The 12,715-nt window shown below is 38.1% G+C and overlaps 1 protein-coding gene across 2 annotated transcripts in view; it reads left to right on the top strand.

Moving 5' to 3' along the window:
- PNPLA8 (patatin like domain 8, phospholipase A2) overlaps positions 1-11,525 on the top strand; it is a 40,290-nt gene extending 28,765 nt beyond the window's left edge. For both annotated transcript variants that reach the window (XM_075059122.1, XM_075059123.1), the window contains exons 9-10: positions 8,352-8,547; positions 10,646-11,525. In XM_075059122.1, coding sequence (XP_074915223.1) covers positions 8,352-8,547; positions 10,646-10,920 — 471 coding nt within the window. In that variant the 3' untranslated portion in view covers positions 10,921-11,525. The remainder of the gene's footprint in view (positions 1-8,351; positions 8,548-10,645) is intronic.
- Positions 11,526-12,715: the final 1,190 nt, after the last annotated feature.

Below are 12,715 nucleotides of genomic sequence, written 5' to 3'. Positions count from 1 at the left end.
GTGATGCTTGACTGAACAAGCCTTAAGCCTTATATGTGAATACACTGACATTCTTGTAACAGCCCTAGGTGCCCAGAGCAATGGGAGGACTAGGTCGGGATGTGAATCTTGGAAGTTATCTATATGAATGGATCTTACAGGTAGTAAAAGAACTCTCCTGTTTCTCATTCCTGTCTTCTACTCTGAGGACATTTGCTGCTACTTATATAAATGTATTGAGCTGATTTTACAGAATGATTCAGCAAGGTGTACCCATTTTACTTATGCAAACTAGAGTAAATGTTTTCAGAGTAGTTATTTTAATTTTTCTAAGAAGAAACCCCTTGTTACCATGCAGCAGCTCTTCAAACTCCTCATTTGAAGCAATAAGCCTTGTCTTTAATCTGCATATTTGTTATATTTATGTTGACTTTAAACACAGAATTTAAAACATACTTTTCAGAAGTCCCTTCAGAATCTTAGCCTGTCTTGTGCTAGCCTGTGATAGCTTTGTACTAATTCTGTCTCCACTTTTTCACAAAGACAATGAAAGTAAACAACAGAGCATGTCTGTAAAAGTGAACTAAAATGCAAAGCATGTCTGCATAGGCAGTGAGGTGAAGTGGTTACTATGGAGCCAACAAACTTGGCTTCCACATATCAGACTTGGCTTTCTAAAGTTATATATCCTTTATCCAGTGCTAGATTATTTTCTCCACAAAGTTTAGCTTATAGGTACCTTCACCAGAGGGTTTTCGTTGGAGCATATGTTTACAAAAGGTGCATTTTTCCTGCTTTAAATGATGTATGATCTGGTAGTCAAATAGTGAAGGAGCCTCCCCTGACTATTTTGCAACTATCAAAAAACTTATCGAAAATATTAGCTGCAGCTTTAGACTTCTGGCTAACGATCAGCAAGCCCTAAAAATATGCTTCCAGTGGCATGGGGAATCTTTTGGAAAAATCTGTATGAAAAAAGAATTGAGTTTGCTTGGGAATTAGCTGATAAAATATTAAACAAAACATAACAATTGAATATTCCCCACTTGGGCAGCCTTTGGCAAAAGATTGAAAGTAATGGCCCAGTCGCTGAGCTCATTGCTTTGCTATCACTAAGAAGCTTGGTTTTATATGTATTAAGCTCCGTTTTAAGATTAATTTGATTACTTCCATTATTTTTATTAGAAATTTTTAAAAAGCCTTCTTCCCTACTGTTCACCTCCATAATGACATTAGGAAGGTTATACACTCTTTTTCAGCATTTACTTGCGTTAGCATTCTTACTATGGCACTTTGTGTTTGGTGTACTGCCAGCAAATTAAGTTGATTCAAGTGTGGAGTGGTTTTGCAAAGTTCAGCATATGAAGAAACGTCTAGTACTTGCCAGTGCACTGACCATAGCAGCACAGAAGAACGCAAAAGGGTAGGGTTGACTCATGTATGTTTGGGAAGCGAAAAAGAGAGTTTGCAATTGGATTGAGAACTAGCTAAATGAGAAAAGATGGTGAAATGTAGGGAAGGCCAGACAATCTTAATGGGAGAACAAGAGAGAATGAGGGGTCTACTCTGGCTGTTTGCCCAGTGCTGAGTCCTGAGTCGGAACTCGGGACAACTGCACATTTTTGTGGTTGTTGGTCAGCATTTTAGTCATTTAAAGAGTTCCTGTAAGTTACCCTTTCAGTTACAGATTCCAAGGTATGAGTTGCATGCATGTTTGCTTTTCCCACAAGATTTAGACTGGACTGACAAAGTTCAGTTTCTACTAAGAATGGCTTTTAAAATGTAACTTCATCTTGCATCTAAAATAATGTGCAGCTATGATTCATATAGTATTTCTTTAAATAGAGTAGAACCTTAGGAAAATTGGAGGAGGACAGGGCCTCAGGGAGTCATCTGGTCCAACCTCCTGTTCAAAGCAGGATAAACCTCAAAGATAGGTCCAGTTGCTCAATGAAGGCCTTGCCCAGTTAAGTTTTGAAAATATCCATGGATGGAGAGTCCACAGCTTCTCTGGCTCTTACTCTGCACTTTTTGAAAGAGTCTGGGCTGTGTCTTCTCCCCCTTTAGGTAGTGGAAGGCTGTGATTAGATTCCTTCTTGGCTTTCTCTTTTTCCAGGTTAAGCAAACCCAGTTCCCTGCATCTCTTCTCATATGCTATGTGCTTCAGCCCCCAAACCATCTTAGTGCTTCTTTATGTATTCCAGTTTTTCAGTGCCTTGTAACTGGGTGTCCAGAGCTGTAGACAGTATTCCCAGTTTGACCACATGAGTACTGAATGAAAGGGGGTAATCATTTCACTTGACCTACTGGTTTTGCTTTTAGCCCAAGTGTATGTTGATAATCTACTAGTTTATCTAGTATACTCTTCATATTATATCTCTTTTTCTGTGTGCACACAGACATACCATATCATAGCAATATATCTAATAATGTAGATGAAAGGAGGGGCATTGGAAGACATTCTAGTCTGTCAAAAAGGAACTGGTAAATTTATTAGGAAATGAAAAGGTTTAGGGCCATGCATAATGTCAGCATTGCTTTGTAGAATTCGAATTGCATCTGAAGCTTATAGTATAATTTAAAATATCACTTTTTATCAACAAGATTTTTACACCACTATATGTGGTATAAAGATCCTTTTTTATTTGTATTATTGTGTTTATATGAAGGCTTTAGATCAGAGTTGTGCTATGCTAGTATGGGTCCATGAAATAGACACTTTTCAATTATAAATTACGTTCTGAAAATATATTCCATAAAATAGATAATGGGCACAAAGAATGCAACAGTATTCATACACTTTGAAGATTGCATTCCGTCACTGCATTTTGCACATCTTGCTAATGTTTGCATTTGCTGATCACTATAATTAGAATCATTCTAAAATGCATTATTGTGTAGATACAATTTTATTCATGGAAAGTCAGACACATGAAACTCCCTAGAGTATGTAGTGCAGCTTGTCACTAGTATACCTAGTTTCCCCAATCTTTTCAGCGATTGTTGTTATTTTTCCCGATAGCACATCACAACTATCCACTTTGCTGTATTTCTAAAAAGTATTTTACTAGTGTTTGCTTTTGTTTGTTCCCCAGCCATGAATGTTTTTCAGTCCATGGCCTGAGTCAATAAATTTAATTGTTTGGGTTAAACTTTTTGCTTCTGGATCACTGTTCTTGGTTTGTCATTCTTCACTCCTGCGGAAGCATGCTGGGAATATCCTAATTCTACCATCATACTAACTGAAAAATTTAAATTTAAGACTGAGATATAGGTGGATCAAAGACAAGAGAATGTACCAAGAAAACAGAACATTTGAAATTGAATGGACTCATTAAATGAATGACTTCCTCCTGAAAATAGAGACAAACAAGAATTCACATTTTGGCTCACAGGCACCTCTGTACTGATAGATCAGCTAAATTGGCCTTGTCTACTTCCAGTTGTTTAACTGCATGAAACTTGAAAGTGGGAAGAAATCACATAGAAACTAATATGGTAGATGAAGCTATTGTGTTTAGTCACCAAGAAAAAAAAATTAAGATACCAAATTTAGCTGTTCTCCAAAACAAATTGACAGACTAAATACATAGGAATTCAGAGCAAGGATCGGTGAAGGTTCTTGTGATCTCAGTATAACTTATGTACAAAACTGCAGAGTTGATCACTTGGAATTGTATTCCAGTGTCTCAAGGACAAGCATGAAGAAGGATTTGTCATGATTTCTTAAAATTACTTTTTTAAAAATTTAGATCTAGCTTTCTTATTTCTGTATTGCTAGTTTAATATATTTCTCGGGAAGGACTTTTCATCCAGTTTTATGAAGATAGAGGAATTATTAAGAATCCGGAAGGTTAGTTTCTATTTTTTAATCTTAGAACTGGAAAAATCTTTGTTGTTTACAGTTTCCTTAAAATTCACATACATGTGAAATCATTCCAGTTAATTTTAAAACTTGTGAAATATTTTTCCACAAGAATTTCAGTCTTTGACATAACTAGCTCTAAGGCTTCTGGAGCTGCAGAATTAAATAAATTATTGCAGTGTTTCCTTCATTGAATCCTTAATAGTCCCATTTAACATTATTTACTGCTTCAGTAGTTGATCATTGTAAGCAAAAGAGCAATATGATGAACATCTTTGTTTAACAGAGTAAGCTGATTTGAAGCACAATATTGATCAGGATGTGGTCATTATCAACCATGGAGGGGAAGAAAAAAATCAGTTGCCTGGCTTTCTGAGTCCTAACTTTCCCAAAATTACATGTGTCTATATAAATACTAGAAGTTCTGTTAAAGGTGTCTACACTGAAAATTACTAGGAGTGGATATTTACTGTCATTTCAATAAACCTAAATTGGAGAATATTTAAATATGGAAATCATTGCACAAAGCTGTTATTTATCATCACAATACATATTTGGTATGTGTAGGTATGTGTGTACTTTGCCTTCCTTTGATCTTTTATTTGCAATATTACAAAAATACTGTAGTATTCTAGTATTTTATACCCCCTAACTTTTGGTAACACTAATTTTCCTATGGTGAAGCAATCATGTTTAATTAAATTATATTGACAAGATCAGTGGAAATTATTTGGTAAGCATGTTTTTAATCTAGGATTTAAAGAAAGAAGCAAGCATCACAAAGATAACTATTAAGATTTTAGATTAAGATTCATGGGGAATTATATCAAGAACAAAAACATCCTTGTATTTAGTTTTCTGTGTAGAAGCTAATTTAGACATAAGCAAAGGATAATAGGCCTGAAGAGGCCATTCATTTTAACAGTGTTTTGAGCAAAGCGGACAGTATCCAAAAGGAGTTCAAAGAGCTTTTTGTAGGTTGAAATGAAAGCTTAATTAAAAAAACACTCAAAAAAACCTCAGCTCAGTAATCCTGTTTTTACTTATTTATTTAGCACAGCTGTAGTTAGAAGAAGTTTCTTTAAAATGTTTATCAACTCCAAAACCTTTTTTATTCTGAGCTATTCCCGAGTAGAGTTGCTTTTTTGTTGTTCTTGTAATGTGGTGATCAGATATGGGGCATAGGGAGTTCAGGGAGCATTAGGATATAGGGAGCTTTTGCATAATGCTTATTGTAGTCAATATTCTGTTTATTTTACATTTTACATGTTTTCTTTGTATAGATTTTGAATGGCTATAAAGATCTTCACCTCTGCTATCGATAATGTTTTCAGCTTAAGTTTTGCCTTTATAACTGCCTTTTTTTAGGGCATTCCCAGTGTGGAAAGTCCTATTGAATTCCAAGTCCAAAGTAATCTTAGTTGGAGTAAAGATCATTTTACTTCCAAGAAGTGCTGAACATACTTTTTGAGATTTGCTGGATCACAATCTCCTTGCCTGAATACTTGTCAGACTTATTGTCAGTCAAACTGATTCTTATTAGTCGTAAAGTATTTTATCCCACCCTCATCACCTACGCTTTTGACATGTTGCTAGCAGAATGTCTCTCCTCACTTCCAGACTTATAAGAGTAGCCTTTGTTCCTATTGGTCTTGGGCTGAATTCTGATCTTCAGACAACTTAAAGGAGCATCACGTTCACAGGAACTGGTCCTCAGGGGGGGACTTGAATCATCCTGATACCTGATGAAAGGATAATACAGAAAAGTTCAAGCAACCTAGGAGATTTCTCAAGTGCATTGATGACAACTTCCTGGCACAGTTGATGGAAAGGTGCTTTGCTAGACCTGATGCTTACAAATAACAAAGAACTGGTCAGGGACATGAAAGTTCAAGAAAGCCTTGGCTACAGTGACCATGAGATGATGGAGTTCAAGATCCTAAGAGAAGGGAGCAGGGAAAAATGCAGGACTACAGCCCTGGATTTCAGGAGAGCAGATTTCATCCTCTTCAGAGCTCTGCTTGGAAGAATCCCATGGGCTGTGGCCTTGAAAAGAAGAGGGGTCCAGAAGAGCTGGCTGATACTCAGTGATCACTATCTCCAACCTCAAGAAAGGACCTTCCCAACAAGTAGGATATCAGGCAAAAGTGGCAGGCGTGGATGAGCAAGGAAGTCCTAACAGAACTCAGACATAAAAAGGAAGTGTACGAAAGGTGGAAGCAGGGCCAGGTGACCCAGGATGAATACAGAGCCTCCTGTCCAGTCTCGTAGAAATGGGGTTAGGAAACCAAAAGTCAGCCTGGAATGAATCTGGAGAGGGATGTGAAGGGCAACAACAAAGGATTCTAGAAGTACATAAACAGCAAAAAGAAGACAAGGGAAAACATGGCCCCACTACTGAATGGGGCAGGGGAGCTGGTGACGAATGACATGGAAAAGGCCAAGATGCTTAATGCTGCCTTTGTCTCAGTCTTTACCAGTAAAAATGGCTTTTGGGAATCCCAGGCCCCTGAAGCTGGGAAAGTCTGGTACAAGGGGGACTTAGACTTGGTGGAGGAGAATCAGGTTAGGGAACAGTTAAGCAGACTGGACATACATAAATCAATAGGGTCTGATGGGTTGCACCTGTGAGTGCTGATGGAGCTGGCTGATGCCATTGCAAGGTGACTCTTGATTATCTTTAAATGATCATGGTGCTTGGGAGAGGTTGGGAGAGCAAATATCATTCCTATCTTCAGGAAGGGCAAGAACAAAGCTCTGAGGAACTACCGGCTGTCTGGCCTCGGCCCAATCCCTCAAGAGGTGATGGAAGAAATCTTCCTGGAAAGGATTTCCAAAGTCATAAAGGACAAGAAGGTGATCATGAGTGGTCAGCATGGATTTACAAAGGGGAGCTCATGATTGACCAACCTGGTGGCCTTCTGCAGTCAGGTGACTAGCTTGGTGGACAAGTGGAAAGCAGTGGATGTTGTTTGTAGTAAGAGCTATGCTTTTACTGTAGTAAAGCCTTTGACACTTATGTGCCATAACATCATAGACAAGCTGACAGAGTGTGGGTTAGATAAGTAGACAGTGAGCTGGATTGCAAACTAGCTGAATGACCAGGCCCAGAGGGTTGGGCTCAGTGTCACAAAGTCCAGTTGGAAGCAAGTCACTAGAAGCGTACCCCAGGGGTGAATACTGGGTCCAGTGCTATTCAACATCTTCATTAATGACCTGGATGATGGGACAGAGTGCACCTGCAGGAGGTTCGCAGATAATACAAACCTGGGAGGAAGGGCTGGTACACAGGATGGTTGGGCCACCACTCAGAGGGACCTCAACAGGCTGGAGAATTCTCATGATGTTCAACAAGGGGAAAGGCAGGGTCCTGCATCTGGGGAGGAATAACCCCATGCACCAACCCACACTGGGGACTGACTGGTTGTAAAGCAGCTTGGCAGAGAGGGACCTTGGGGTCCTGGTGGACAAGCTGAACGTGAGCTAGCAATGCACCCTTGTGGCAAAAAAGGCCAACAGCATCTTGGGCTGCATAAGAACAGTGTTGCCCACAGGTCAAGGGAGATGATCCTTTCGGCACTGCTGAGGCCACATCTGGAGCGTTATGTCCCATTCCCCAGTACAAGAGACACATGAGCATACTGGAGCGAGTCCAGCGCAGAGCCACAAAGATGATTAAGAGACTGGAGCATCTCCCGTATGAGGAGAGACTGAGAGAGCTGGGACTGTTCAGCCTGGAGAAGAGAAGGCTCAGGGGGATCTTATCAATGTGTATGAATATAGTATGGGAGGGAATGAAGATGAGGGAGCCGTACTCTTCCCAGTCGTGCCCACTGACAGGACAAGAGATAATGGCACAAATGAAAACACATGAAATTCCATCTGAACATAAGAAAATCTTTTACTATGAGAGCGGTTAAACACTGGAACAGGTTGCCCAGGGAGGTTTTGGAGTCTCCATTTGTGGAGATACCTCAAAACCTAACTGGATGTGGCCTTGGGCAACCTACTGTAGCTGACCCTGCTTGAGGAGGGGGGTTGGACCAGATGACCTCAATAGGTCCCTTCCAACCTAAATGATTCTGTGGTTTTCCAAGTCTTAAATCCAGGCTGTAGCATCCTATGTAATGACTGGGTTTATAAAATAGCTTTAGCCAAGCTTAGCTCTTGTGATTTTTTTTTTTCTTGAATCTGCAAGTAGTGATTTGGATTTTATTACAGAATAGATCCTTGTAATACCAGTAATAAGCTTTTCAAGATGCAGACTTTTTGATGGTTTAAGAAATTATCAATATGCATATCTGTCTTACCTAAGCCCAGGAAGCCTAGCTGTGTGGCTGCTGCATAGCACAAACAGAAGAGTTGCACAGAAGATGGAAATGAATGCTTGTTTGATTTAATTGATTTTATGTATTAGTGCTGTGCTAGTTTAGTTTATAGTTGCAGTTTCTTTTATGACCGTATGTTATGTATAGTACTAACATTTGTATTTGTTTTTAATTTACAGGATGGAGGTCTGCTTCTAAATAATCCTTCTGCATTGGCAGTTCATGAGTGCAAGTGTCTTTGGCCAAATGTTCCATTGCAGTGTCTGGTATCGCTGGGCACAGGTCGATATGAAAGCGAGGGAAAGACCAATGTCACATACACTAGTTTGAAAGCCAAGCTCACAAATGTTATCAGCAGTGCAACTGATACAGAAGGTTGGTGTCTTAAGACACATTTGTATTGTTTTCAGGTTTTTATGTTTCTTAGAATTACAGATCCAATTCGGAGAGCAGTCTGAAACCTTTTGTCTTTACCTTTCTCCTTTCTGCCCACCCCGCTGAAACTACCTTAAACATGTCTCTTTAACTCATCATGTGTAGTTGGTGGTTTAGTACCAATATTACAGGTTTCTGGACATGATAATATAAATGCGTTTCTTAGCATTATCTCTGTGAATCTTCATCTTCACTATGTTGTTGCCAAGCTCTTTGAGTTTCTGAGTTCTCAACTGTTAATATGAGGTTGATGACGTAGGTATACTAAAGATAAAAGATACCTTAAAATTATCAGAATGACGATAATCGCAACAGGATTTATACAAAGTGGTATGTTTTCACTTGTGCTTCAGGATAAAGCCATACTCAGGAATTCATTTCAATAAAAAAAAAATATCATATTTTCTTATGTTTGGGTTGTCTTTCCCAAAACCAGAAATGCTTAATAGTTAATATAGAACACTGATTTTTCAACAGCCTAAGAAAACATATTTTAGTTCTGTTCTTTTCTATACGTGCTTTTCCACATGTGCTTTTCCAGGGACTAGACTTTGTCTGCCAATGGTCATGATTTCCATTGCTGTCAGGAGGGGCCAAGCATGTGTTTTCCAAAATAAATCCTGTTCCTAGGATGGGAGTACGCTGGAACTCTATCACTAGCAGTTTACATCTGTTTTGTTTTTATAAACAGGAAATATTGATATGCAGATGCTGTCCCTCCCTCCCCCCAAAGGAAAGTGATACTGTAAAAAGCTAGGGAACAAGAAATACTCTTATGGTCTAGATCCCTTGCTGCATGATCTCCGTAAACTGACTGTCATTAGTAAGAAAAATCTAGATTTTGGGCCACCTTTGGTTTTTGCACAGTTGTGGAAAGGCAGTGAGAACTGTGGGAAGGACACATGTGCTGTCCACAAGGGAAGAAAGTTTCATTGCAGCTGAAAATCAGGCAAGAAATTTGATGGGGAAGAAGAGGAAAGAAAAGCTCATTGTGGAGACCAAAGGAGAGGAAATGGAAAGAGAGTACATCAGAGCAAATGGGAAGTTATATTATGAAGGAAGAAGGGGAGAGTATTAAACAGGGCAAGAAAGACTGAATGTGGTGAGATAGGAACAGAGATACAGCTGAGTAATTTACAGGAGGAAGGACCAAGCAGGGAAGATTTCAGGTTAACAAGAATCTTTTGCTCTAGTCTTACCCATGATACTTTTTTCACTTTAAAGTTTTTATATAATAGTAGATGTTTAAAAGAATGGAGGAGTGTGGTAAGAATGCAAAGAAGATGGAAATAAAAGAGAATGAAAGATGAAGGAAGTCATGGAAATGGAATTTTAAGGGAGCCAACAAAGAGGAGCAAGATCTAAAAGGAGAGAGAAAATAGGTTATAAAAGAGAGGAAAAAAGGAAGAGAGGAACATACAAATACATTACATAGCAGTTTACTATCGTACTAGTTAACTGAACTGTTATAATTTAACTTGAACATTTTAAATTAAATGAATATTAAATTCAAACCCAAAATCTGTAGGAATATATAAAAAATTAATTAGTTGCAAACAAAAGAAAGCTTTAAACCTTCATATTTTTTACTGCAGTCTTTGATATTAGAGAAGAATATATAGCTGTCATTTTCATAATACCTACTTCCGATTGTACTGAGTGTAACAAATCATGGGTGTCCTGGATGGGAATATGTAAGTTACATTCCTGCTCTTCAGAGTGCACTCTCACTTGTAAAGGAGTGGAATGTACATGTAATTAAAAATCTGGATAGCTGCAAAGCCTTCTTAATTGTCATACCAGTGAAGTTGTCTTAGAATAAAAGATGAAGCTTTTCCAGAGTAAACAGAGCTACAGGGCCATTTGCAAACCTTCTAATGAGAAAGGGGTTTTGATAAGGCAATGGTGGAAAAACGTTTACTCAGCAAAGCAGCACATATTTACACTTACTGCATCTCTCCAGGGCACTTGTTCAGGGAGTGTAGGACTGTTTTACTCATGTAAATATGACCGTTTCCTTCATTTGTTTTCAATACAGAAGTTCACACCATGCTGGATGCACTGTTACCTCCAGATACTTACTTCAGATTTAACCCTCTTATGAATGAAGACATACCTCTGGATGAAAGTCGTAAAGAGAAACTCAATCAGCTGCAGACAGATGGAATTCGTTATTTAGAACGCAATGAAGAAAAACTGAGAAAAGCTGCAAAAATATTAACACAAGAAAAAACAACTTTGCAGAGACTTCAGGACTGGATAAGATTAAAGGCTGACATGTATGAAGGCCTTCCCTTTCTTTCCAAATTGTGAATAGGTAATGCATGAAAGAACATAAATGTAAATCTTTTTCCAGAAAATCTGTTCAAGTAAGGATTTCCTCCTGTAAAGGAGGAATGTTTATTGGGGGTAAATAACATCTTTGGAATGCTATCAGAATTCTGGAGAAAGCAATTCAGGATGGCTGTTTCGTGCACACTTACTTGATACAAGGTTTTATGGTGTTAATTATTTTTTGACCTTTACGGATCTTACTGTTGCTCTACTTAAGTTTCTTAAAGTCAGTAAAACTGAAAATTATGAAACCAATTGTGCTATGCATTTTCGGATATATGTACCGTAATTATGGTGGCAGTAAAAGTTTATTTATCAACTCCCAGGCTTATTCAAAATTAACAAAAAATAAAATCCTCATTCACTTCAGTGTAGGCAGTTATACCTGTTGGGCTTTTATGTAGCCAGTGAATTTAATAGAAATATAATGTTCTTACAAAAAGTTTGCCTGTGTTAATTGCACTTTTACATTTGAAAGATAACATTTAAATTCTTTTTTTATTTTCAATGGGTTTTGTACATAACAGTATTAAGATGTTTGGATGACTATAAATGGCTTATTAAATTATCAGAATTAACGGGTATTTTGGGACTTGCTGCTTATTGTTTTTATCGGGATAACTTCAGATTGGTTCATTATTTGAAAATAATCCCAAGCCCCAAAATCTCACTTGAGCAGCTATTCCTGTCACAGGATAAAAGAAATAATATCTTGAAATAGTTTGCGTGAGTGAGCAGCTTACTGAAGAATCATCAGTTTTGGATGCTAAACTTCAGGTGTCTCTAGTAAAGAAGAAAATTAGCAGTAGAAACATGAAATAATAAATTATGCATTTCCTTTTCCTTTTGTCTTCTAACTTTCATGTATGCATCCTCTTGAAATTACCTTAGAGTTGTGAAGTTAACATTTAGAGCTCACTAAGATCTTACTGCTCATTCCTTTGCAACTTTCCGCATATGTCCAGAAGGGTGGTGTCTTAAGCTATGACAATACAGTACGTCAATGAAACAACATTTTCAACAACAGGAAGGTAACTGTGAGTTCTTCAAAACCATATGACTGCACTGAAATTTGAGTTAGACACAGCTGCTGTCACACGTTGGGCAGGTACCCATTAATAAGATTACTTGACAGGTTTCTGGGTGAGTTTTTGCCTCTTGGTAGACAGCTACAGTACATGAAAATATTTACTAGAGAAAATGTCTGGTTTATGCAGTAGATAAAAAATGTCCAGTTTCACCAAAAACCAGTGCATTTGTCACTTTGCCTTTTGGGACCAATCACCTGTCATTGCATTAACTGCACTTGTCATCTTAAAACATTGAAAATTTTATTAGGCTGCTTTTAGGAAAGGAAATTTGAGGAAGACAGCTGAGATCCTTCGTTATCTTAGGAGTTGCTGCATAGTATTCTGTGACTGCAAGAAAACATTTGATTTGGGCTGTTCTTTTTTTAATCTGATGTATTTTTAATTTTTACTTGTGTGATTTTACTCAGATATCCATACTTTTCTAGTGCTCCCTCAGTTCTCTGGCTTGTTTTTGCCAATGAAGCTAGGAAGTGTCATTGGTGTATAAGCTGTAGCCTTCACGTTTTTTAAATTGCTCCCAATGCAAACAAATTCTGGGTGCATAAGGACTAAAGAAGCCTTTGCCATTCAGTATGTGAGCAAGGGACAAGAGGAGAAACAGAGAGAAAGAAAAGTTAAGCTACAGCAATCTGAAGATAAGAAGTGAAAGAATGTATGTTGTTCATCCCCCCCGTTTTTTTTTA

This window comes from Buteo buteo, chromosome 28, assembly GCF_964188355.1.
Source record: "Buteo buteo chromosome 28, bButBut1.hap1.1, whole genome shotgun sequence".
Classification (NCBI taxonomy): domain Eukaryota; kingdom Metazoa; phylum Chordata; class Aves; order Accipitriformes; family Accipitridae; genus Buteo; species Buteo buteo.
This window is presented reverse-complemented; position numbering and strand designations above follow the sequence as displayed.